This window comes from Rattus norvegicus, chromosome 10, assembly GCF_036323735.1.
Source record: "Rattus norvegicus strain BN/NHsdMcwi chromosome 10, GRCr8, whole genome shotgun sequence".
NCBI lineage: Eukaryota > Metazoa > Chordata > Mammalia > Rodentia > Muridae > Rattus > Rattus norvegicus.
The window spans coordinates 39,762,976-39,790,298 of NC_086028.1; the positions used below are offsets into that span (position 1 = coordinate 39,762,976).

Below are 27,323 nucleotides of genomic sequence, written 5' to 3' on the forward strand. Positions count from 1 at the left end.
AAGTGCCCAGTCAGATAAAAGACCATTGTCCTTAAATGTTTATGTCAGAGAAAAATGAAAAAGCCATCCAGTCAGAGGAAAAAGCCAGACCGATGCAACCACTGGCAGGTTGGTGCTTGCAGGAGACGTGAGGACCCGGGGCTCAGGAAGAGGACATTCAGAGAGTCACTGGAGGTTAAGGGTCATTTGATAATGGAAGGAAGGAACAAAACAGAAAAGGAAAGAGGGTAATATAGAAGTGGGAGGGTAGGGAAAAGAGTAGATCTGGAAGGAACTGGGGAATATTACATTCCACACAAATTACTTTGTATGAACTTTTAAAAGAACTAATTAAAACAAAATAAAGTCAGACAGGCCATCAAAGACCAGCTCTGCTATTTCCCACGTGTGTGTGACTCAGAGCAAAGTATTCATCCGTAAAGTGGGAATAAAAACAGTCTCTATCCCAAGGCATTCCTGGAAGGAGTGCAGAAATCTTGCAAAGCCCTTGGCTCGACAGAATTGCACCGTTTACATCACTGCTGAACGAGCAAAACCCTGCGGTGGGATGGGTTTTACGAGGTGAAAGGGTGCTCTGAACAGCACATGCTCGTTCTGACTAGCACACCCTCTGACCAGCACGCACTCCAGGCATCTCCACTATTTGGCATCTTTTTTTTTTTTTTTTTTGGTTCTTTTTTTCGGAGCTGGGGACCGAACCCAGGGCCTTGAGCTTCCTAGGTAAGCGCTCTACCACTGAGCTAAATCCCCAGCCCCGATTTGGCATCTTTTTGTTTGGCTTTTGATGAGTCTTGGAGACTGAAGTTGCATGCCAGGCAAGTGCTCTACCACTGAGCTTTATCCCCAGACCATGAAAACCTTTATTTTATATCTTTGCTTCAAAAATGCTCATGCTATAACCCAGGCTGGCCTGGAACTGGCAATCCTCTTGCCTCAGCCTCTGGGTTACCCTGCCTTGAATTCTGTATAAGGCCTTTGCTCACTTACAAGGACAGACTTGAATCTCAACATAATGGGACTGGCTGGGTCCTGAGGAACTCAGTATTCTGTTCTTTTAGGTTTTATTTTTCCTTCTGAGAAAGAAAGTACAGAGACACCTCTACAGCTCTCTGTGGTTTTTAAATTAAGATTTCAGGTATATAAGCCTGTGTCTGTGTGCAAGTGTGTGCATGTGAGTTTAGGTGACAAAGGAAGTCAGGAGAGCATTGGATCCCCTGAAATTGGCAGTAGTGTGCTATCTAATTCGGGTGCTGGAACTGAACTTGGGTCCTTCTGAAGAGCAGGATGCTCTCCCAACTGTTGAGCCATCACTCCAGCCCCTTAGAAGTGCATTTAATGACAGAAGCAATTGCAAACTTCTCATGTCATTGCTAATTGCTTTTCATTTTTATTAACTTGCCTTGAAAAGTTTTTTTGTTGTTGTTTTGTTTTTTGAACAAGTGGCCCTGACAAAGAAACTGCATTGCAATAGGGTGAGGAAAAGAAAAAGAAGGGCGTGGACTGTGGCTTATTTGGTAAGGTGCTTACCTAGCATACATGAGGCCCTGGGTTCAATCTCCAGTGTTGCACTAAAGGGGCATGGAATCATAAAACTTTGTTACTAGAACATGAGAGGTGGAGGCAGGAAGATCAGGAATTCAAAGTCATCTTTGGCTATGTAGTGACTTAGAGGCAAGCCCAGGCTACTTGAGACCCTGATTCAAAAAAAGTGGGGGCTGAAGAGGTAGCTTAGTGGTTAAGGCACTTAACTGCTTTTATAGAGGACCTAGAACCCACATGGTGGCTCACAACTGTCTATAACTTCAATTTCAGGGGATCTGATGCTTTCTTTGGGCTTCAATGGGCTCCTGCGCACCCATGGTGCACATAAACTCATGAAGGTGCACACATATATACAGATAAAAAACATAATCCTGAACAAACCAAGAGGATGTCTGAGGGTCCTACGTATACTCAGTAGTCCATAGGGCATTTTTTCATATTTTGCTACCTTTGGTGCCTCTAGGTGAGGAGAGTGGGAACCGAAGGGGTGTGGGAGCCAGAATGACTTCTAATTCACTAGTTGCAAAATTGGATCTACAGCAAGACACCATATTAGCTTCTTTTGGCGGTGATGGGGCTGGAACCCAGAAGCTCATACATACTAGGGAAGCCTCTACCACAGATCTACAGGCCTACCTGATTTCAGCTATAACCAAACATCTGACAGGAAGCAACTTAAGGGAGGAAGAGCTTAATCTGCCTCAGTCAGAGGTGACACAGCTCCATAAGAAAGCCATGGTAGAGTTTAGGGGTTAGTAGTGTGAACCAACAAACCAGGAAACAGAGCGGACAGGAAGCGTAAGGCCCACTTCTTCCCACAAGCTCCACCTCCTAGCTTTCCACAGCCTTCTCAAACAGTGCCACAGGCTGGACCAAGTGTTCAGACACGTAAGCCTGTGTGGCTCCTCAAATTATAAGATGGTTTCTGTTTGAGGCTCTTCCAAAATCCCTTTGCCACCTCTGGAAAAGTCCAGAGAAGGAGGCATGTTAGCCTGGAGAAGTGGCCCTGGGATGGGGCCCATGGGGCAATAGATGTAGGCTCTGACCTCGAAGTGAGATGGCAGGCACAGTTCAGCAGGATATCCATACAGTGCACTGTGAGCGCTCCGATGGCTAAGAGGCTGACAGGCCCCACCTGGAGGAACAGGGCAGGAAAACAGTGAGATGAAAGCTGGCCACATCCATAGCCTAGCTCGTGCAGTCTGGACACCAGGGCTCTTAGAATACAAATCTCTAGCTGGGCTTGTAGCTCAGTGCTGAGGGCTTGTTGACTATGTGTACCATTCTGGATTCCATCCTAGCACTGACCCAAGCAGACAGAGAACTTGTTGTATATGGGGGCAAATGCCAATAATGCCAGCACTTAGGCTGAGACAGGAGGATGATTGTGAGTTTGAGGCCAGTTTGAGCTATAATCAACCAACCAGCCAACCGACCGACCAGCTAATCATCCAACCAATCAGCTAACTAACCAACTATACAACCAACCACCCAACCATCCAACCAACCATCCAACCATCCAACCAACCAACCATCCAACCAACCAACCAACCAACCAACCAACCAACCAACCATCCAACCAACCAACCAACCAACCAACCAACCAACCAACCAACCATCCAACCAACCAACCAACCAAACAACCAACCAACCAACCATCCAACCATCCAACCAGATAACTAACCTACTAACCGGAAGTTATCCACGATGAACTGTTAGCTCAATGTCCTCTGCCCCAGAATCCTATTTAGTGTCACTGCTGAGGGGCTGCCCCACACTGGCTAGAATGCTTCCAGGAACAAAGAATCACCATTCCATATAGCCCAGACCTTTTTTCATCTACCTCCAGATACATTCTTCCAGAATCCCCCATGGTAAATTTAACTCATTTACACACCTTAGCCCCCACTCTCCTAATATCCTTAAAGACCAAAGTACTCTGTGACACAGTGCCTGTTTCTGATGCTGGTTAATCAGCAGGACTCAGGAACATTGGCAGGTGAGTCTTTTGAGGCCAGTTTGAACCACTCTGCTCAAGCAGAATGCAGGGTGTGGCTGCACCCCTGGAAAGGGGCCCTAACTGTTCCTGAACTCTGCAAACTATCCCGGGAAGGGTAGAGGCTGGTGCAGGACAGTCTTCCAAGCTGAGAATCACTGCTCCAGAGAGTCTGCTTGTCTCTTTGAAGAAGCAAAGTTAATCTAAATCACAGTCCTCTGAATGTGACCGGAAAGGCACAATGTGACTTTATAGATGTGCCCCGGGTGACATTATTTTGTCACAAAGAAACACATGCAGGGTCAAGAGTGCTGTTAAGCCCCACTAGGAGGCAGCTGCCACCTCTTGTCTGGTTTATAACCTTGAACCCTTGGGGCGAGGCACACTCCTACAGAGGCAAAGAGGGCAGTCTAGAGAGCACACTGGCAAAGACAATCTGACTAAGGCTACGGAGGTTTAAGGCTCTTCTGCAGACATCTATAACCTAGAGGGCTCCGAAGGAGAGAGGTTCTCCCTCTGGCTGGAACTGTTTGCCCTCAGACGTCAGATGGGAGGAAGCAAGGGGTCACTTACCAGAGCTGGAGCAGACTAGCTGACTGAAAAGAAATCCTACACATGACACCACCCCCAACCCTATAGGCACTACTGGGGCTTTCTGTGTGTGGGTCTCCACAGCAGGACTGTGGGGAAGAAGGGGGGCCAGGTGGTTCGTTATCGCAGAGTGTCAGACTTTTTGCAAGCTCCCTAAGGACGCCAGGATGTGTACATGTAAGCTGCAGCCTTCATGTTTGTAGGACACAGTTTCTGAAAGGAGGCCTCAGCCAGCAGATAGCATCAGCTGGGTGTAGGGTCCATGGGGGACTGGTGGAGACATCCTTATTCCCATCCCTACCTCACACACCATCTGATACTTTTATCCTATCCTTATTTTTATTTCTCAGTGCCTAGGATTGAACACAGGGCTTCGGGCAACCCGTCTTTGACTAAGCCATATCCTCAGCCCTTGTGGGGTTTTTTTTTTTTTTAAAGACAGTCTCGCTGTGTAGCACAGGCGTACTTGAAACTCACTACACAGTCCAGGTTGGCCTTGAACAGGAGAGCTTGGTGCCTTGTTAGGTGATAGGAAACGGGAGTCACGCACATACAAGTTTACAGGCACAAGGTTAGTGGAGTGTGAAAAGGGGAAGTGGGGGACATGAAACCCCGGGTACTGGAAAGGAGGGTGGCAAATGGGATTCTGCATGTGTAGCCGAATTCTGGGGAACGGCTGCCCTCTCCAGGAGTGCTTGGTGTGCTTCCTGGTTGGTTCTAAGAGATTGATAGGCACAGTTGCTATCTCAGAGCCCAGTCCCTGAGAGTCACCCATCCCAGAGTCTAGAGATTATCTCCCCGCCACCCAACTGGGATGAACCTGGATTCTAGCCCATGGTGCCTCTTACCAACAATCCAGCATTTTTCACAGCCAGGGGAAGTCCCAGGAAGCCTGTGCCAATGTTGCTTTTCAACAGGTGGATAAAGATTTGTATAAACCTGTGGGGGAAAAGTGAGAGAAGAGGATATCATGGGGAAGGGAAGAGGGGAGGCAAGGACAGGTTAAAGGAGGGGGGAGGGGAGGGGATGAGGAAGAAGAGAGGAAATGGAAAAGTGCCTCCTAGCTTTCCCCAGAACTTCTGTGTGTGTGTTTGTGCATGTGTGTGTACGACTGTGCATGTGTGTGTGTTTGTGCATGCGTGCATTGTGTATGTGTGTTTATGTGTGTGTGCATGCGTGCATGCATGTGTGTTTGTGCATGTGTGTGTTTGTGTGTGTGTGTGTGTGTGTGTGTGTGTGTGTTGGGGAGAGGACAGAACCAGCTGTGTGACTCTAGTGTGACTCTCAGCTCCAGGGTACTGTCCCCAGAACATGTGATCCAGGGCTGGTGCCAGCTCAGGATATTCAACAAACAGGAAGCTCTGAAGGTGAAGCAAATAGAAATTGCCAACGTTTGGGAGACTCTTTGGGATTCATTCTCCCCAATAGTAATCACTGAGGCCTGCCACACTTCTAACGTTTAGAAAGACAGTGGAGAACTTAGTAACCCCTGTTGCAATTCATAGACTGTTTATTGGCATGTCATTTAATTTAAACGTTTTTGTTTTTGTCTTTTGAGACAATCTTATGTAACTCAGGATGGTCTCAAATTTGCTATGTAGCCCAGGATGACCTTGAACTCCTGATGTTCCTGCTTCCACCCCCAAAACCCAGGGTACTGCCATGCCTGCTTACTAGGTCCTTAACTTACTGGAGAAAATAGAATAATTGTGTAGAATGTATGAACTATCTGCTGGCCATCTTTGTTCCTTCATACATTCACTGAAACCAATATTCGTTTGAATGAATACATACAGACCTCCACACATGGATACACAGTACAGACTCACGCTCTGCACTGGATAAAACACAAAGCTTAATAGCCACTGCTACTGTGCACAGCACTGTGGGTGCTGAGTACTGTGTACTCAGAGAGTGCTAGGTACCAGGGTTCTAAGCGCTCTTCACACTTGTGTGGGTAGCTGCTGACCAGACTGGGAAGAATGGGGGAGCAGTAGCATGAGAACAGAGACAGGGGTTACCACCAAACTTCCTTGGTGGAGGGAGCAGGGGCTGGATTAAACTGGCAGTAGCACCCCTTCTTCCAGCTGGAATGATGGGGTTCCTAGAGGAGGGCCCTGAAGAGTGCCAATCATCAGGCGTAGACCCCCCTCTGCTGCCATAGGACTTCCCTGGAGGAGGCACAAGCCACACAGTAGGTCTGACAGATAAACTACTCCTGGCTCAGAGTGAAGGCCACAAGCAGGCCCAAACCTGCTTTTGATAAATCTCTACCAACGTGGGAGAGACATGCTCATTCACCCACATCACTTCTAGCCTCTCAGCTAATTCAGAGCAAGCCTGGGGCACCAGTCTTTCTATACAGTTATTTCTTGACAATTACAATTATTGGGAAATACATCACAGATTCCTACCATTATGCTTTTCTCTTTCGTGAGCTCTTCAGTAGTAAGTTGTTCAATAGACTCTCCTCCCTTCACCTCTCCCTTCTGTGCTCTCACAGATAGCACTGGCCTCACTTGTACCTGACCTTCTGGGGAAAATGAGGCATTATGGGAAACCAGTGCATCATGGGTAACAGCATGTTGCCTTGGGTCACAGGGCCTTAGACAAGCACATATAGGCTGCAGGCTTCGCTGAGACATTTAGAAAAAATAAGCTTTCTATTTTTTCTTTGAAAAACAACACATTGCTGTGATAAAAGAAGTGCCCATGACCTATCTATGACAAGTAAGCACATTTGTGGCCATTGGGTGGCCATTCCCATTTGTGTCTAAGTTCGCAGGGTTTTTACAAAAGTGCCTGGAGCACTTGCAAGGTCCTGAATACGTTTCCTCATGAATGATGGGTACTGTGTATTTCTTGGTGTCTTTGGAGTCCCTCCATATTTTATATATATATATATATATATACACATATATGATATGCTTGAAACTGAAACTAGACAGTAACACTTATAAGAGATTCAGAAATTGCTGCCTGGCATGTGTGTGATGTGTGTGTGTGTGTGTGTGTGTGTGTGTGTGTGTGTGTGTGACCACCTCCTTCTCTGGAACCCTGGTCCTTGTGCATCCTGGGCAATGACTGTATCCCTGAGCTATATCTCTAGATTATGTAATGTACTTTCAAAGACATGCCAATTAAGTAGCTGTAGGTTTTACATAAATGGCATTGTTAGGATTGGATATAAAACATCACCACTGTTGTCAGGGTTGAGGCATTCCCATAATCCTAGCACTCAGAAGGCTGAAGCAGGAGAATTGCAAATTTGAGGCAGTCTGGGTTCCCCAGTGAGGCTCTGTCTAGAGAAGATGTTCTGTAAGTCTGAGTTTGGGGCAGTAACAATGGAACACAGGGTAATCAGGTGACCCTTTGTTTACAGGATCTATGTCTGTATGGGGAGATGGACTGGATAGAGATGGGGCAGAGAGAGGAGCATCCATCCTCCTGGTGTCAGGGATGAGCTCCGTGTCCAGCAGCTCAGGTTGGGGACAGCTGCCCTAGCTTGATTCTTGCAACTCTCCAGAGCTACAGTCAACATTCTTAGGTGCTGGAGTACTGCTGTGTCAACAGGGAACACGGGGAGGACCTTAGGAGCTGAAGTTCAGATACATTTACCCTGGAAGAGCGATGGGGCCACTCACATTAGTGCATCAGCTTTCCTGCGAGGTTTCTTCTTTGAGGAGACAGTGTTGTTGCTGCTGCTGCTGCTGCTGCCTTTTGACGAGGCCTTGGACCCACCAAACGTATTCCGCTGACACCTGCCATCTTCTCTAAGCAGAGGTGTCTTCCCCATGATGGACAAGCAGCAGAGGTATAACACTCAGCTTCCCCAGGCTTTCAACGGGCTTTCATCAGGAGAAGCCATACACAGGTCTCATGCTGGCTCCTGACTTCTGGGTATGTCTGGCCCTAGGTGAAGCCCAGAGTTTGTGAACCAGAGGACAGTGGTGGCTGGAGACACTGGGGTTATAGGTGTCCCACCAGGCTCTTGGGACACCTAGGAAAGTGTCACAGATCCCCCCCGCACCCCCAGGACTATCTAACATCTGTCAGGACTCACTCAGACTTTCAGCCTCTCCCAGATCAGTCCGCGATGCTGAGGTCCACCGGGAACACTGACCAGGAGGAGGAAGGTATCATTAGACTGGAAGTTCTGGTGCCTAGCTGTGGGCTCAGGCTCAGGGTTTGTTGCCTCTGGCAAGGAAACAAGCCATGGCTACCTCACAATGGAGGCTACCCAGGATGCAGAGTGTCACCTGTACCAGCATCTCTAGCTGGAGGTCAACAATGGTTTGTGCCAGCTCAAATGCCAACCTCTCAGATCCTCTGCACAGGAGGACTGTGTGGGCCACCATTTAGATGGGAGGAAAAGTACACTTTACCATGTGTGGGCTGGTGAGAGGATTCAGTTGGTAAAGTACTTGCCAGGCAAGTGTGAGAACTGGAGTTCAATCCCCAGGACCTACCTAAAAAAGCTGGGTGTGGTGGTGCAGGCTTGTGACCCGTGTCAGGGAGGTGAAGGCTGGAGGATTCGTAGTGTTCACGAGCCAGCCCAGTCTGTATGGCAAGCTTCAGGCCAGTGAGAGCTCTTGTCTAAAACAAACACACAACCATACAAAGGTTGTCTGGGACATAGCATATGTCTTTAACCCCAACACTCTGTAGGCAGAAACAGGCAGATCCCTGTGAGTTTGAGATCAGTCTAGTCTACAGAGTGAGTTCTGGGCTGGCCAGAGGTACAGAGAGAGACCCTGTCTCAACACCGACAGTTCCCACCACGATACGCTGAAATTCCTCTGGAACCACAAGCCAAAATAACCTTTTTCTATCACAGACTACCGTCAGTTACTTTTTGTTTAAATAAGGAAAAGATAACCAATAAAATCACTCGGAGCTCCTGCCTCAGGGACGGTGAGCATCGGTTTAAAGCAGGATGTAGGGAGACTGGGGGAATTCTAAATTTTTTTATAAAGATTTATTTGTTATATATAAGTACACTGTGGCTGTCTTCAGAAACACCAGAAGAGGGCATCAGATCCCATTACAGATGGTTGTGAGCCACCATGTGGTTACTGGGAATTGAACTCAGGACCTCTGGAAGAGCAGTCAGTGCTCTTAACCGCTGAGCCATCTCTCCAGCCCCTGAACATTTTTTTTTATCCAATTACTTTTTTTTCCTTTTTGTTAAAAGATTTATTTATTATTTGGGGGACATGCCACTGTGTGTCTGAGTCAGAGGACAACTCATGGGAGTCCGTTCTCTTCTTTGAGCACGTGGATCCTGCAGTTCAAACTCGGGTTGTTAAGTCTTGACACCAAGTGCCTTTACCTGGTGAGCCATCTTGTCAGACTTTATTTATTTGTTTATCTATTGTGTGTGTGTGTGTGTGTGTGTGTGTGTGTGTGTGTGTGTGTGTGTGCATGGGTGGGACAGGAATCCTCTTGTCTCTACCTCCCAGTGCTAGATTATGGGCGTGCCACCATGCCTGGATGTTTGGGGAGGGGGGGGCTGGGATCTGAACTCAGGTGTTCACGATTATGCAGCAAACACTTTACCAGTTGAGTCCTGTCCTCATCCCCTCTGGATACTTGTAGGCTGGTGTCTATAGGCAGGTGAGGGCTGGCACAAGTTAGGACAAGGCCATGATTGGAGAGTAAAATAGTAAGTCCGGGACAAAGCTTTTGTAAGGTGAGAGAGAAGGGGAAGAAGGAGGGAATCAAGATGGAGATGGAGAAGGACGACCCAGATCTGGGTGGTCTTAAATTGTCAAGGTAGTCAGGTATATTTCTTAAGGGATGGATTTCTGTAGGCAAATTTATCTCATCTAGGTGGGCGGTTTATATCCTTATCAATTGGTTGTGAGTTTATTGTGCGGATGTATTGTGGATTGAGAATTTAACATATAAATCTGATTGTTGGTTGCAGTTTGTTGAGTCTAGATTTTACTGGGTAGCTGGAACCAGAGAGTTCGAGGCTAGCAGAGAGCCGCCGGGAGAGACACTAACCAGAGATAAGTTATGGTTAGTTCCATATGGCCCCATGGATGCCAGAACTGACTCTAGGGACCAGCATGCCAAGGTGCCACGCTGCAACGGTTTGCGGACCGCCTGGGTCAGAGAGTACTTGGGGGCAGCATGGAGATGCTGAGGTAAAGATACCCCATAGTGCCATGTGGCCCTACGGGTGCCAGCGCTAGCGAGGGGTAAAAAGTTACCAGTTTTTAAATATTTACCGCAACAAATACTTCTTTTTTTTTTTTTTTTTTTTTTTTTTGGTTCTTTTTTTTCGGAGCTGGGGACCGAACCCAGGGCCTTGCGCTTCCTAGGTAAGCGCTCTACCACTGAGCTAAATCCCCAGCCCCGCAACAAATACTATATTACTGTTGATGTTATGTTTTAAGATAGTCTCTCTCTAGTAACCTTCCTGGCCAGGAACTCTCTTTGTATACTAGGCTGGTTTCGAACTCACAGAAATTCACCTGCACCTCCCTCCCAAGTGCTGAGATCACCGGGCTGGTGAGTTTGAAGTGTGGAAGCCTGAGAGTGTGCGGCTGGACTTCACATGTGGTATAAAATAAAGGCGTAGTCAAGGAGCAGCCCTTGACTGGAAGAATGGGAGGGCCATGATCATAGTCTGGAAGCTGCCTTTCTTGAGCTGGTGCACTTGTGCTTTAATCGTATGTTCTGCATGCTCTGCTTAGGATGGCGCCTCTGTCACCCTTGAGCTGTTTCCTCACTATGACAACCTTGAGGAACTACTTGTCCCACGCAAACTTTAATCTTGCCACAAAAGGCAACTCTGAGACTCTTTTACTCCTCAGTAGCAAAGGAAGTCTCTCTCTCCACTTTCTTTCTCTCTCATACCCACCCCCCCATCTCCCTCACACACACACACTCACCCCTAGCTGAGGAGCTCCTGGCAGTTGATGGCCTCTGAGGGAGGAGGAGCCAGTTTTAAGACTGTGACCTTAACAGGGTAAACATGCTTCAGTGGACAGCCCCCACCCAGCAGTGTATGGTTGGCTCAAATTGGACTCAGAGGGCAGTTAGGAGGAGGAAGAAGAGGAGGAAGAAGAGGAAGAGGAGGAAGAGGAGGAGGAGGAAGAGGAGGAAGAGGATGAGGAAGAGGATGAGGAGGAGGAGCAGCAGCAGCAGCAGAAGCAGGGAGCTGAGGGCTCACACAGTGCATGGCTAGCACAGAGAGAGAAAACTGGGAGGAAGTGGAGACTGAGGGTGGATAGTTTTATGTCAACTTGACATAGGTTAAAGTCACCTGAGAAGGGGAACCTTAGTTAAGAAAATGCCTCCATAAGATCGAGTTGTAGGCAAAGCTGTAAGACATTTTTTAAATTAGTGATTGATGGGGAGGACCCAGCCCATTGTGGGTGGTGCCACCCCTGGGCTGGTGTTCCTGGGTTCTTTAAGAAAGCAGGTTGTGCAAGCCTTGGGATGCAAGCCAGTAAGCAGCATCCCTCCATGGCCTCTGCATCAGTTCCTGCTTCTATGTTCTTGCCCTGTTCAGTTCCTGTTCTGGCTTCCTCTAATGATCTAACGATGTGGAAGTGTAAGCCAAGTAAACCCTTTCCTCTCCAGCTTGCTTTTTGGTCATGGTTTCAATCAGCAATAGAAACCCTAACTAAGTCTTGGGGGGAAAACTTGATCAAAATACACTGAATGCATGCCTGAAGTTCTCAAGGAATTAATACAACGATTATATTGAAAAAAGAATAGTCTGACAGGGTCATATGGAGGTTTGCGGCTTCTGTTTTGAGGAACTGAAACACGCCCACTTCTGCTGTGGCAGCGGCAGCTGACACTCCCACCACCACCGGTGAGTAAGGGTTCCTCTTTCCTCCCCTGTGAAGGAGCCTGCACTTGAGCAGGGTGTGAGAGGACACAGTAAACACCAGGCTAAGATGACAACAGGGCCACAGGTCACAAATGCTGTGTGCTCAGGTTACAGGAACACAAAAATTCAGATGGGGAAGAAGGTGGTAGCAATCACAGTCTTCTCAGGAATGTCTGAGAGGCCGCAGGTGTCTCCTCAGACAGCCACCCATACCATTTGGCAATACCATGTGGCAATTCTCCTTTTGGACAAGATGGTGGTAATAATATATAGATGAGAACAGTTACCATTGTCACCTTGGGCCGCTGTAACTAAGCATGGTTCTGTGTGCACTCGCAGGGCTGTGCAGTCTTCAGAACTCATTCAGAAACTTCTTTTAGGATGGGTGGATGTGGTAACAAGGGGACAGAGGCAACCATATCTCTGAGAGTTTGAGGCCAGCCTGGTCTGCACAGGAAGCTCCAGGTTAGCCAGTGCTATAAGGCCCTTTCTCCAAAAGAGAAAACAATTTTTCTTCAGGGTTAGTGAAATGCATGGGTGGTTAAAAAATTATTTGCCATCAAGCCTGGTGACCTGAGTTCAATCCCTGAGTCTCACACAGAGGGAAGAGAAAACAGGTTCCTAAAGTTGTCTCGCCTCCTCTCTCTCTCTCTCTCTCTCTCTCTCTCTCTCTCTCTCTCTCTCTCACACACACACACACACACACACACACACACACACACCATTACACAGTTATATACATACACACACACACACACACACACACACACACACACACACACACATATGAAACAAGGTAATTTTCTGGAAATCTTTTTTCTACCTTTCCCTCTGACCTTCCTCTCTTACTTTGCTCAAAGCCCCTTTCAGGCCCTGCAGAGCAGCAGGGAGCTGTGAGGCCAAACGCCTGGATTCTGCACCCTCTTGTGTGTGGGGGGCAATGGTCGAGCTTAGCTCGTCTCTTCATTTTTATTCAGTTCACAGCTCAGCCCATGGGATGGGGCTACCCATATCTAAGATAAGCCTTTGGTTCTCAGCCAGCCCCCTCTGGAAGCATAGCTCACCCGTGGGCGTGTCTTTAAGGTGATTTTCTGTACTCCCTGACTCAAAAGCCTTAAAAAGTCAAAGAGGGGAGATAGCTGGGTGTGGTGGCAAATATTCATAATCCTGGGATAGAGAGGCAGGAGGATCGGGCACTCAAGGACAGCCTCAGCCACACGACAAGGAAGCCCTGCCTCAAAGGAGGAAGAGGAGGAGGAAGAATACTTTAGTTTTGTACACGACTGTGTATGTCAGAATAGACAATAACAACAGCTTATTACTCAGATATGCTAACCGGTGGTTTAGATGATGCAGATGGCTACCAATGAGCCCTAGTTTGCATCTGCCCCTTACATCAGCCGTTCTTACTGTATGCGCTCAGAACTCAGCAATAAGATTAGGGGCTAGACACCCAATTAGATAAGATGGATGAAGCAAAGAAGTGCAGGCCAACAGGAACTGGAGGTAGATCTCTCCTGAGAGACACAGCCAGAATACAGCAAATACAGAGGTGAATGCCAGCAGCAAACCACTGAACTGAGAACAGGACCCCCATTGAAGCAATCAAAGAAAGGGCTGAAAGAGCTTGAAGGGGCTTGAGACTCCATATGAACAACAATGCCAACCAACCAGAGCTTCCAGGATTGAGCCACTACCCAAAGACTATACAGGGGCTGACTCTGGGCTACAACTGCATAGGTAGCAATGAATAGCTTAGTAAGAGCACCAGTGGAAGGGGAAGCCCTTGGTCCTGTCAAGACTTAATCCCCAGTGAACGGGATTGTTTGGGAGAGGGCAGTAATGGGGGGAGGATGGGGAAGGGAACATCCATGTAGAAGGGGAAGGGGAGGGGTTCGGGGAATGTTGGCCTGGAAAATGGGAAAGGGAATAATAATTGAAATGTAAATAAGAAATACCCAATTTAATAAAGTTGGAGAAAAGAGAAAAAAAAAGATTAGGGGCTAGAGAGGTGGCTCCATGATTAATATTGCTTGGTGCTCTTACAGAGGAACTGAATTCATACACAACCACCTGTAACCCCACCTCCAGGGGATCTGAGATTCCCTCTCGGTCTTTGAGGGATCCATGCACGTCACGCACATGACACACCCACCCACCCATCCACCCGCCCCCACACACAACCACCCACACGCACACAAATCTTAAAAACACAAGATTAACTTGTCTTACACAATAGGGGCTCGTCAGTGGAGGCCAAGTGCGAACATGGGGAGGAAGACTGTGGATGAAAGAGTCAAGGATGGATTAACGGTCTATCTCTGGAAAAGTGGGATTAATGGTCCACCTCAGGACCACTGTCCAGGCTTGGAGAGCCATCTTCCAGCCTGGACTCTGAGGGGCTTGGGGTTTCCATGTGGACAGCCAACCCTGACCCTGTCTGAGTGGGAATGTGGAAATACCTTAATGGAAGTTCAATGTGTAGAAAGTAAGACATGGACGAAGCAGGCCGGGCCTTGGGAATTGGGAAGATCCCAATGTCCCCACACAGGTCCCCCTCTACATATTCTGAATGTCATGCAAATATGGAAGGGTGGGGACACACAGGAGCCAGTTCAGTCAGGCAGGTGTTATGTGCTAAGCTGACCTCTTTCCTGGTGGCACAATTAACTGTCAACTAAACAGAATCTAGAACCTCCCAGGAGACGAGCCTGGGGGCCCCCTGTGAGGAGCGTCTAGACTAGGGTTATTGAAGTGGGCAGAGCCATTCTAGTGTGCTGGGGTCCTGGACTAAAAGGAAAGAGAACTGAGTGCTTTGGCGACTCTGCTTCTGGACTGTGTCAAGTGACAGGCTGCCCCAGTGCTGTTCTCCGCCAGCGCGTAGACTGGAGCCTCAAACTGTGAGCCAAGCACAGCTTTCCTGCTTCAAAGTGGCTTCTGTCAGGCATTTTGTCACAGCAATGGGACAAGTAACCAACAGTGCCTGAGAGAGTCTTTCTGCACTCGTCACCAGAACCTATGATGTATGAAACCGTACACCAAAGGGAGGAAGCCACAGGCATACTCTGCTCCTCAGTCTGTGGCTTATCCAAACTAGCTCACACTGGTCATCTTGGCCCCATCTTCTTGGCACACACACAGGGTGCTGGGGATAAGACCCAGGGTCTCAGGGAGCCTAAGCACATGCCCTGTCATTGAGCTACATCCATGCCCCTTGTGTACACCGTTCTTATGATCTGGTCAACTTTACTGTGGACGTTGTCCAAATGGCTTCACATACATGTCTAGAAACAGGCTGGTTGATCTTGGTGTGGCATTCGATTGGGATGAGTTGTTTCTATTGCTTATGGTCCCCTATCCTCCAGGAGACTGGGCATGACGGCACACAGGCCATTTCACTTGGTGTTCTCAGATCCATAATGCAGATAGCAGGGCTGGAGAGATCGCCCAGTGGTTAAGAGTGCTTGCTGAGGACCTTGGTATTTTACGACTGCCTGTAACTGCAGCTCCGGGGATCTAACATTCTCTTCTGGCTTCCATAGGCATCACACTCACATATGTGGTATGCCTGCTCATGGACACACACATAACACACATGGACACACACATAACACACATAAACACACACACACACACACTCACACACATGCACTCACTCATTCTTACTTTAAAGAAAAATCTGCTCCACAAAGCAGGAAGAGAAGGCAGTCTCATGGTAGAAGCCATCATCAAATTTGCATTTGTAACACTTTTACTGTTGGCCAAGGCAAGTTACAAGGTCAAGACTCAAGAGGTGAGCTGTAGACTCCACCGTTTGGTACACGAAGCCACAATGTTATATTAGCAGTGGTTTTGTTTTGTTTTGTTTTTAGAACACCTTTACCCAATCTATTATATAAGAGCCTTCATGTCCAATAGGTAACAGAGGATGTTCATTGTTGCAAGAATTCAGAAGTAAAAAAAAAAACAAAAAAACAAAAAACAACTACTCAAATGATGTCTGTCTGCTGCCTCTGGCTCAGAGACTTGAGCCTACCTTTTTCTTGGTCGCTGCTGGATTTCTGAGTTGGAGCTAAAGTTTAGAAAGTTCAACACATTTATCTGTAACATAGACGGTGACATTTTACCTGAGCATTGTGACTGGCCCTGGCCCCCTCCATCTTAATGCTGATGTGGGGGCAGTGATCCCCATCATGGTCAGGAAAAGGAAATGACAAAAACTTGAGCTGGCAGGGACCACTTTCTGCCGAAAGCTGGCGCTTGCTGCCTCCTAGTGGCCGCTTTTTACATAGCTCCACTCAAGGTAAGAAATTAGATAAATGACAGAAACAAGATGGCGGCTTCCACAGGCGAGGTCTCCGAAGTGTGGAAAACTAGAGAATGACCAACATTTTTCGTTTTTAATGACCATCTATCTACACCTTGTACGTGGTGTAGATGGCCCCCATCTCCTTTGCGCAGACGCACATGGTGCCGGGGATATGCTACGTCTGTTTTTTCTTGTCTTGGACAAGAGAAAAGACGAAGTGAAAAGATACATAGACAACGTAAGTCACTGTGGGCGAGGAGAGGCACTGTCACTGAATAAACATAGTGGAGTTGGACAGGGGGAGACTGTTCCCGGACCTGATCAGCTCATCCAGGGCCTGGTAGGTCCCCACCACAAATCCCATGAAGCCCAGGATGCTGATGAGGGCATCCTTGGTGATGGTCAGGGGGCTCATGCCCTCTCCATAGTAGGTGGTCACCTCCAGCAGGGGCGGGATGATGAGGGCCAGGGCACTGCTGCTCACAGAGCCCACCAGGGAGAGGACCAGGTCCAGGCGGGGGATGAGGATGGCCAGCATGCCTATGGGAGAGGAGAGGAGACAGATGGAGAATCCCAGGCTTACTCAACCCCCTTTAAAGGCTGTTATTGAAGTCATCTTTAAGAGAAACCAAACCTCCCTCAGAAATTCAGTCTTGCAAATGAAAATCGAGGGCTGTGGGTGTAGCTCAGTTGGTAGAATGCCTGCCCAGGATGGTTGAAGCCCTGATTCTATCCCTGGCACCATGAAAACCTGGCATGGCGACATACACCTATAACCCCAGCACCTTGGAGGTGAACCCTGGAGGATCGGGAGCTCAAGGTTTTCTTTGACTACACATAGTTTAGTTTCAGGCTAACCTGTACTATATGAGCCTGTATAAAAAGGAAATTAAAGAAAGAAAGAAAGAAAGAAAGAAAGAGAGAGAGAGAGAGAGAGAGAGAGAGAGAGGAAGGAAGGAAGAGAGAGAGAGAAAGAAAGAAGAAAGAAAGAAAGAAAGAAAGAAAGAAAGGAAGAAAGAAAGAGGGTATGATGGTGCTGTATGCCTTTAGTCCCAGCACTTGGCAGGCAGAGACAGCTCAGTCTGTGAATTCCAGGCCAGCCTGGTCTACATAAGTTCTAGGCTAGCCAGGGATACATACAGAAACCCCATAGAAACAAAACAAAACAACCCTTTCAAACAACAGTAAGAAAACAAATGGGAGATGGCTCAGGAGATAAAGGCACGTGCTTCTCAGTTCGTTGACTTGATTTTGATCCCCAGACACACGGTAAAAGACAAAAACTGACTCCTGCAAGTTGTCTTCTGACCTATATACACGTGTGTCAACATGCATATAGGAACCACAAACAAATACATGTAAAAAAAATAAAACGAAAGAAAAGAAAAGCAAAGAAAAGCAGAGAGTTCCCAGTGCACGGCACCAGTCCTCTCAGGAGGGCTCACGAGTGGTTGGTGTTGCTCGTTCCCATTGTTTAGATCTGCTGTGACCGCAAGGCAGTGCAAAGGTTCCTCCATCTTGTATTTTCCTGAGGTCGTTTTAGGTTTAACTAGAATTTGATCTCTTTGATGGAGAATCCCATGAAAAAATCATCAAACTCTATTCTAGGAACCCGAGGCCAAGATGTTCCGGCTAATTTATCTCAGCTTCTGTTATGTTGCCTGTTTGTGCAAACCCCTGCCCTTCCTCTCCCTGACACACACTTCAGCTGCTGGGCGAGATACCAGGATGTAGATTTTTGCCTTTAAAGCCAGTTGCTCTAAATGTTCGGGGTTATACCTGAGTCCCCAAATACCTGAGTATAGTCCCATCCGGCTGAAATAAAGACTTTCAATTGGGTATAAACTGTGGTCATCTCTGGGGAGTTGGGGGGGGGATTCCCCAAAACACTATGTGTGCATATTGTTGTGTTGGTGGGGGGGGGTTGTCTCTACCTACTTAGGTTCAGTGTTTGGGGTTCCAGAGATGGAGAGATTATTTAAATAAAAAAAAAAAACCTGTTCATTTGTGAGCTACAGCCAGAAGAGTCAAAGGGATAGCTCTATATAACTGGGTAATGAAGGAAGCAGGTTTGCCTCACATGCATGGAGCATGGTGGCCAATCCCCCAAACCCAGAGAGAATGGGAGTTTCAGATGATTTTTTTTTTATTCCAATGACAACAGCTAGCTTCCTAGCAGCCGGCTTTACAGATGGGGATTAGAGAGGCTGTATTTCCAGAAAGCCCTATTTATTTAGTCAGCAAAACAGGTTTAGGTCATGCTTTTTACCTAACCACTGTTTAAATGTCAACAACTTCAAATGATCTTTTGCTAATTTTTATTTCATACATGCACATGTGTTCTGAACGCCCTCCCCATCAAATGCTTCTTGTCTGCATCTCCATTTTCCTGTGGGTATATATTGTATGTTGACAATGTCCTTCCCACTGCCTTCTCTGACCTCCACCTCCACCCCCTGTCCCTCTTCTTTTCAATAGGTTCCCTCCTCACCTTCACGTCTAAACAACCAGCAGGATTTAATTAGGGTTGCCTGCACAAACGTTGGGGTGTGTGTGTGGGTATTGGGGGCCTTGTTTACAATGTTGGCCTAAATGCATACAAAATCATGAGGGGCAGACGACACCAGCAGGTTGAGCATTTTCCTGGATCCCTGATGACTTGGGTTCAAATCCCACTTATTTTCCCTCCATTGTCTCATTGCCATTATTTTAAGTTGAATTATATTTGTTTATTGAGCGTATGTGTGTGGAATATGTGTCTTGGCATATGTAGAAGTCAGAGAGCATCTTTTAGGAGTCAATACTCTCCTACCACATGGGTTCTGGGGATTGAACTCAGTTTGTAAGGCGTGGCAGCAAGTGTCCTTCCCAACTGAGCCATCTCATTGGCCCTTTACTACTACTGCTGCCACTGCTATTGAGAGAGCACCTCACGTAGCTCAGGCTGGCTTCAAACTTGCTACATAGCCAAGAGTGACCCTGAACTCCTAGTCCTCCTGCCTCTACCTCCTGAGTGCTGGGATCACATGCATGCATCACTGTTCTCTGCCTCTGAGGTACTAGGGATTGAAGCAAGGGCTTGATGCATGCTGGGAAATGCTCTACCAACTGAGTGACACCCTGATCCCCAATGCTCACAGGACAGTTCTTTGGCAGGTGTCCTGCTTCCTGAGCATCCTCATGAGGGCTGAATAAAATGCTAAGAAATACAGCCTAGGATGAGTTTACCGCAGTGCCCCGCACACTCTCTGTATCGTATGATTATTATTTAATACATAGGATATCAGTGAATCTGTCCTTGAACTGGGCATCTCTTTCTTTCTTTTTTTTTTTTTCTTTTTTTTTTCGGAGCTGGGGACCGAACCCAGGGCCTTGCGCTTGCTAGGCAAGCGCTCTACCACTGAGCTAAATCCCCAACCCCTTTTAATTTATTTTTTAAGATCTTATTTTATTGTATATGAGTACACTGTATCTGCCTTCAGATACACCAGAAGAGGACATCAGATCTCATTACAGATGGTTGTGAGCCACCATGTGGTTGCCTGGATTTGAACTCAGGACCTCAGGAAGAGCAGTCGGTGCTTTTAACCACTGAGCCATCTCTCCAGCCCTGGGCATCTCTTTCTAATTAGGGAACGTGTAAAGATGGTGTAAATAGAGGATGGGAGATGGCTCAGTTAGTCAAGTGTCTACTTTGCAAGCCCGACGACCTGAGTTTGATCCCTAGAACGTAAAAAGCATGAGGCATGGTGGGGTACACTTGTAACCCCAGCATTGTGGAGGCTGATCTCTGGAGGTAGCCTAGCCTAACTGTTGACTTCTGGGGCAACGAGAGACCATATTAAAAAGAAAGAAGGTTGGGGGCTGGAGAGATGGCTCAGCGGTTAAGAGCACCCGACTGCTCTTCCAGAGGTCATGAGTTCAATTCCCAGCAACCACATGGTGGCTCACAACCATCTGTAAAGAGATCCGATGCCCTCTTCTGGTGTGTCTGAAGACAGCTACAGTGTACTTATATATAATAAATAAATAAATCTTTAAAAAAAAAAAAAAGAAAGAAAGAAGGTGGTGGTGCCTGAACGATGTCACCTAAGTTGTCTTCTGGCCTCTACATGGATGCACACATATGAGTGAACACATCTCTCTCTGACTGTCTCTGTCTCTGACTGTCTCTGTCTATTTCTGTCTCTGCCTGTCTATCTCTGTTTCTGTCTCTGTCTCTGACTGTCTCTCTGTCTCTGTCTCTCTGTGTCTCTGCCTCTCTCTCTCTCCCTCCCCCTCCCCTGCCCCATCTACTCTAGAAATGGTTTGGAGACTCCCGACCTCTGTTCTACTCACATGTGAGGCAGACCAGGGCGAGCCGGATGGACAGGTCCACAGGCAGTGCCCAGCGTTTTGACACCTGGGAGACAGCGAGGGGGATGATGATTTCCGCAGGGACGTAGAACTGCAAGGCATAGGTACACAGGATGCCGACGACATACAGGAGCTTGACTGACTGGTACAGCCTGCAAGACACACAGCCACGTTCTCCACGGCCCAACACTTCCACACCTGGCCTCCCGGGAACAGCACCCTCTGATTTTGGTATAATCCCTTGGTTCTTTTTTTTCCTTATCTGAAAATGAAGGTGTGAGGCCTTCTCTGAGTGCAGAGGAGTCTCACCAGTGTGGAGGGAAGAGAAGCACCAGGGATTAGAAGGCAGCAGAGGGAAGTGACCACGTAGGTAAGAAGCAAGCAGTCCTGGGTATGTGGTACACATGCATGCATACACAGAGGCACACATCTGTGTGTGTGTCTTCACAGAGCACTCTGGTGCTTGAGGACAGGCTCTGAGGCTATGTACTTCTCCTAGGAATCCTTGACTGGTAAGGGGCCAGCGTCCTGAGGTCTAAAGTCCTGTGCGACTAGAGTCCATAGGAATTGTCTGTGCCCCCTAAGTTCTAGGGACATCAGGGGCCCTCAACACATGTTCCCCTTAGTTGAGAGGACTGCAGAGTCCTTGATAATGGAGAGGGAAAGACAGTATCAGTGGGGTTGTGTGAGGGGATGAAGGGAGAAACAGGGTCACTTGTGGGCTTGAAGCTGAAGCTCAGATGAAGGGTGAGGTTGAAACTTGTGCGAGAGCCGAACTTGTGTGTGTGTGTACATGCTTGTGTGTATGGGAGTGCACATGTGTGCATGTGTGTTGCATGCATGTGAGTGTATCTATGTGTGTGATGCATAAATATGTGCAGGTGCACAAGTATGTATATGTGTGTGCATGTGTTGCAATGCGTGAGCATGTATGTATCATGTGTATGTATGTGTACATGTGTGTCTGCATGTGTATGTGCATGTGTGTTGCATGCATGCATTCATGTGTGTGTATGTTGTGTGTGAGCATGTTCATGTGTATTCCACATGCATGTAGAGGCCAGAGGTTGATGTCAGGTGTCTCCATCAGTTACTCTGCACTTTATTCTTTTGAGACAAGGTCTCTCACTGAACCTGGACTCCCTAATTCAGCCTGAGTGGCTGGGCAGTGAACCTCAGGGTGCTCCTGTCTCTACTTCTCCAGTGTTAGGATTGCAGGTGCATGCCTGGCTTTGTGTGGGGGCGTTGAGATCAGACTAAAGGTACTCACGCTGTGTGTCAAATTCTCTCACCCGCTGAACCACCTCACAGCCCTGTTTCATGTTTTCAATGCTAGCTCTCCTGCCTTGGGGGACCCTACCAGTAGAGCCTGAGAAGGGGAACCAGAGGGTTCCAACCCACAGATGGAAACCCCTTTCCCCTCCAGAACTCCTGTGCTGTCCCCTAAGTGACCAAGGATTCTTGTCTCTATCCTTTCCTCTTTGCACTGAGGTACCTAGACCTGACTCAGCCTGGTAGCAGCTCTTGACGGATCTCTCTAGTCCAAGGGACCAATGGTGGCGTCATCTTCACCAGTGGAGATGTCTATGCCTGGTCTCACTGCTCCAATAGGGAGAGGAAGAGAGCCACACAGTTCTACACATCTCTCAATCCCTACCACCCAAGAGTCATGAAGGTACCAGCAGTTGGGCAGGTTAAGAGTGATGCTGGCTTTGATGTCGTCTCCAAACCGCAGGTAGCCCAGAGCCCCGATGGCAATGTACAGGGTGGTGATGATGGACATTCCCAAAGACAGAATGGTTGGGAAGCGGCGGGCATCCTTCATCTTGTTTTCCAGAGGCAGCACCTGCAGGAGCATCCCACTGTAAGGAGGAGGATAACAACAGCAACAACAATAACAGTACAGCCAGGAGCATAAAGAAGAGAAAGCCTTGCTGCCTCTGGAATGTGAACAAAGGAATCAAAAGTAGAGACTTGACAAGACACTTGTATGCTCTTGTTTGTGTCGATATCATTTATGATTAAAAGGTGGGAGGCAGACAAACGTCCATCATCGGAAAATGGGTAAACAAAATGTACATCCATGAAATGGAATATTATACAGCCTTTAAAAAGAAGGAAATTCTGGGGCTGGAGAGATGGCTCAGCAATTAAGAGCCCTGATGACTGTTCTTGCAGAAGACCCTGTAGAGGATTCAGTTCCCAACACCCACATCAGGTAGCTCACAAGCACTGTAATTCCAGCTCCCAGTGATTCAGCACACTTTTCTGGCCTCTTCAGGCACCAGACACACATGCAGTGTACATAATACACACAGGCAAAACACTCATACACATAGCATAAAAATAAATACATCTATTTTAAGGAGATTCTCATGCACATTGCAGTGCCCACAGAGGCCAGAAGAGGGCGGTAGATCTCCTGGAGATCTTGGTTCTCCACAAGAGCAGACAGAGCTCCTAACTGCATAGCCATCTTCATGTTTCTGTTTAATGCACTAGTCATTTGAACAGAGGGAGGAGATCTCTCACTGTGGCTTGGATTTGTGTTTCCCCAATAGCTAAGGAGAAGGTGCACATTTTCGTGTATTTGTTGTCTCCACTGGGGTCATCCACCCATTTTTGCAGCTGGATTCCTTATACACCTGAGTGTCAGCCCTGTCAGGTGATTGTGAGCCTCCTGTTCTGAAGGCCACCTCTCCTATGCTTTCCCTTCATTGTCCAGATGCTCTCCAGTTAGATGTAGCCCCATTTGTCAGTTTACTTTTGTCCTGTGTTCCTTTGGAGTCCTATCCAGGGAGTCATTTCCTGCCTCCGCTCACTGTGTTTGACTTATTCCCCACCCCAAACATTTTCTTCTAGAAGTTTTAGACTTTTGAGTCTACCATTAATGAATGTCTTTGATTAACTTGAGTTATCTTTTTAGAAAAATTCTCTCTCTCCCTCTCTCTCTCTCTCTCTCTCTCTCTCTCTCTCTCTCTATATATATATATATATATATATATATATATATATATATATATATATATAATTTACGTGTGCACAGAGGTCAAAGGACAAACTAGTGGGAGTTGGTTTTCTCCTTCTGCCATGTGGGTCCCAGGGATTGAATTTAGGTCATCAGGCTTGGAAGCAAGCAAACACTTTTGTTGGGCCTTGGGTTGATTTTTGTGCAAGGTGAAGTTTCCTCTCCCCCCTCCCCGCCCCACGGGGATAAACGTTATAATATTGAGTGTCAGGACATTTTTCTTCCTGTCTCTCTGAGTTTAAACTCAGGGGAGGCCAGAATTCTGGAATGATTCCGTGGTTGAGGATGGAAACCAGTCCATGGCTCATCTTTTCTTTTCAGTAGGAGATACGAAGAGGAACCCCTGAAGGACAGAATGTGACAAGAACCACACTTTCCTGTTTCTCTGTCTCTGCCAGGCCACATCCCCAAAGGCAAGTCCCAGCCGTAGAGCCACAGTGTGGCGTACTAGTGACAGAGATCTTGCAAACATCTGAAGGAGCTGAGAGCTAACTAGGAAAGTGGACCCTGGGGGAATCTCAAGAGTGAGTGGGATTCAGGATTTACTTCACAACTTATGGTGCCTTGTGCAAAGTCAGGACATAGTGCCCTTGGGCAAAAATTAAGAATTCCAAGATGTCGTGGACAGAACATGGAGGGTGTGATGCTTTTAAAGATGGGCTCCGTGAGGCTGTACAGACTCTGCACCCACCAAACCTGCCCTGGGAAGAACAGCTGAGTGTGTGTGTGTGTGTGTGTGTGTGTGTGTGTGTGTGTGTGTACACTTGTGTGTGTTAAGTCATTGAGACACAGGGAAGCCATAAGAAGCATTGGAAGGCAAAAGCCAGGCTTTCTGCCCAGAGGATAATCAAAAGGAGATTGGCTTGAAGCTGGAGAACTCAGATAAAGAAGAACCAATGAAAAATTTGCACAGGTCGGGCACGGCGGCACACACCCAGCTAGGGGAGGTAAGGACAAGAGGATTAATATTACTAGTCAGCTAGGGAAACGTATCAAAACCACGCCTCCCCCACACCAAGATCTGAATACCTTCACCACAAAAGACATGCAGATGCCAATGAAGCAGCATAAAGGAAGGCCTGCTGGATGGCTCAGCAGGGCAAGCCCTCGCCCACACAACCTGGATGTGGTGGCACTTGGCACTACTAAGGTGAGGTGGAAGACAGTCAGGAGAATTGACAGAAAACTCGTGGGCCAGCTAGCCTGAGGGCCTAAGAGCCTGTCAAAACAGTCAAAGAGATTACCTCAAGAAGGCGAAGGAGAGAACTGACTCCTGACCTCCACAGGCATATCTTCACTCTCACACACACGTTACTCAAAATTAATAAAAACAATTAAAAATGTATAAAAGTGTGACACCCACAACCGATTATCACTAGTTGTTAGTAAAATGCAAATTAAACCATAATCGAATACCACTACACGCCTATCAGAATGGTTGAATTAAAAGTATCTTGGGACTGTGTGTACAGCTCAGTGATGTATGCTTAGCCTACATGAGGTCCTAGGTTCAATTCCTGGCACACTCCAAACTGACAGTCCAGACAGGCCCTAGCCCAGATTTAGAAGAGTGGGGATGCTCACAGGTTCTGGTCCAAGTGAAAAGTGCCCGTCAAGGTTGGGGGTGGAGTTCAGTGGTAACATCATTTGCCTAAAGGGCTGGACCCTGGTTCCAGTCCCCAGCACTCGGAGTAATGACAAGCAATATCCGGACAAAATTACTGCAATCCCGAAAACCGTTGGGCAGTTCCTATAAACATCTACAAATATGAGTCCCAGCAGTCTATTCCTAGAGAAAAAAGTTAAATCCATACAAAGGCCCATGTACGAGTGCTAAGTAGCTGTTAAAGACTAGAAACAATTCAGGTGCTCTTCAGTGGGTGACCTGAGAAGAGGCGGGGTCGACCCCTCAGAGACTGCTCTGCAGTGGGCACTGAGCTGGGGTTGCAGGATGAGAGGGACTGCATTGGGCTGAGAAGATGCTCATCGTGATATTGTTATGTGTCCTCCGCTTCAGTATCAGAGGAAAGAAATCCCCCCCCCCTTTGTTTTTGAGACAGGGTCTCATGTCCATTTAGGCTAGCTGGGAATATGGATCTGAGGATGACCTTGAACTCCTGATCCTCCCACTTCCCCCTCCTGAGGGCTGGGTTACAGGCTTGCTCTATCATACCAGTTTATGTGGTGCTGAGGACGTCACACAGGTCTTCGCAAGCACTAGGTGAGCACTCTCCCAACCGAGCTACATCCCCAGCCATAATCCATTGCAAACGTAGAGCTCTTTTTGGTTTAAAGCACCTGTATCTGGGCTGGAGAGATGGCTCGGCGGTTAAGAGCACTGACTGCTCTTCCAGAGGTCCTGAGTTCAAATCCCAGCAACCACATGGTGGCTCACAACCATCTGTAATGAGATCTGGTGCCCTCTTCTGGTGTGTCTGAGGACAGCCACAATGTACTCACATATATTAAATAAAAAAATAAATCTTTAAAAACAAACAAGCAAACCTGTATCTTACCAGGCAGTGGTTGCACACGCCTAGCTAGCCTGGTGTACATAGTGAGTTCCAGGACAGCCAGGATTACACAGAGAAACTCTGTTTCAAAACAAACAAACAAACACCAACCCTTACTCCCAAACAAACCACCACCACAATAAAGCCAAAACCAGCCAAACAACCCCTTCCCCAAACCCTCACCTATATCTTTTATGAAGCTACTTACTTGAATTATGTACAATCCCTAGTCTTGATTTTACAAGGCTTAGGAACTCATATTGCTAGGAAGATAAACATTAAATAGACACACTGAGACAAGCTAATCTCTTGATTGCCTCTCGGGTGTAACCTGCTGGTGACAATTCATCCAAATGAGAGTAGAGGTTGCTTTTATCCCATGCGTAATTCCCACGGCCTAACCCAATGGCCAAGAGCACATAGAGAGTCTGAGCTCATAGCTCTTTCCCAGAGGTTGGTTCACAGGTCCCGGGAAAGGCCACCTTCATTCAAACCTTACCACGCCGATGCTTTCGAATGAAAAAATGGCTGTTCCAAAGAAGAGCGGGTAGGTCTTCCAGCTTGCTACCAGTGGCAACTGGCTGGGATCTGGAATTCCCTACAGGGGAATAAATATGATATTGTCACTCTGTGGGCACGCTTGAGGTCCTCTGAGCAGGAGGGGACTCTGAGGATTAGTTTCTCATAAGGGGATCGGGTTTACCAGAAGTCTCTAAAAGAACATTATATATCACATACACACAGTGGTGGCACAGGCTCGTGCCACCTAGCAGGACCCAAGAACATGTCTGAGGGGATGGTGGGCATGAGTGTTAGAAGCCCTTGTGTGCATGTGTGCACATCTTTGTGTATATATGTGTATAGGTGTAAGGGTAAATGTTTGGATGCATGTGGAGGCCAGAGGTCAATTCCTGTCTTTATTGGTCCCTCTCTGCCTTATTTTTTGAGTTAGGGAACCAGACCCCATCAATTTGGCTAGACTGGCAGGGATCCTCCTGTCTCTGCTCTGCTCACTCCAACTCCCCCCCCCCCGGGCTGGAATTACAAGCATGTGCCACAGTACAGGTACTGGCAAACGGTGGACTGATGGAGTTGCCTCCCCAGCTCCACAAACACAGCTTTTTTAAGAGCTGAAT

General features: G+C 47.5%; 2 protein-coding genes across 9 annotated transcripts in view; both read right to left on the minus strand.

Moving 5' to 3' along the window:
* Slc36a3 (solute carrier family 36, member 3) overlaps positions 1-11,145 on the minus strand; it is a 29,895-nt gene extending 18,750 nt beyond the window's left edge. Inside the window, exons 1-6 of one of the 6 annotated variants that reach the window (XM_008767685.4) lie at positions 11,032-11,145; positions 8,599-8,725; positions 8,193-8,247; positions 7,774-8,041; positions 4,978-5,068; positions 2,589-2,677 (exon numbers count right to left, since the gene is read on the minus strand). In XM_008767685.4, the coding sequence (XP_008765907.1) occupies positions 2,589-2,677; positions 4,978-5,068; positions 7,774-7,925 (332 nt within the window). In that variant the 5' untranslated portion in view covers positions 7,926-8,041; positions 8,193-8,247; positions 8,599-8,725; positions 11,032-11,145. Of the gene's footprint in view, positions 1-2,588; positions 2,678-3,226; positions 3,851-4,977; positions 5,069-6,543; positions 6,764-7,773; positions 8,042-8,192; positions 8,351-8,598; positions 8,726-11,031 lie in introns of those variants that run through there. The other 5 variants (XM_006246381.4, NM_001024764.1, XM_039085937.2 and 2 more) reach the window with 5 other exon arrangements.
* Positions 11,146-15,691: 4,546 nt separating this feature from the next.
* Slc36a2 (solute carrier family 36 member 2) overlaps positions 15,692-27,323 on the minus strand; it is a 28,115-nt gene continuing 16,483 nt past the window's right edge. The window contains exons 7-10 of one of the 3 annotated variants that reach the window (NM_139339.2): positions 26,687-26,785; positions 22,326-22,492; positions 20,629-20,798; positions 15,718-16,830 (exon numbers count right to left, since the gene is read on the minus strand). In NM_139339.2, the coding sequence (NP_647555.2) occupies positions 16,559-16,830; positions 20,629-20,798; positions 22,326-22,492; positions 26,687-26,785 (708 nt within the window). In that variant the 3' untranslated portion in view covers positions 15,718-16,558. Of the gene's footprint in view, positions 16,831-20,628; positions 20,799-22,325; positions 22,509-26,686; positions 26,786-27,323 lie in introns of those variants that run through there. The other 2 variants (XM_063268412.1, XM_063268413.1) reach the window with 2 other exon arrangements.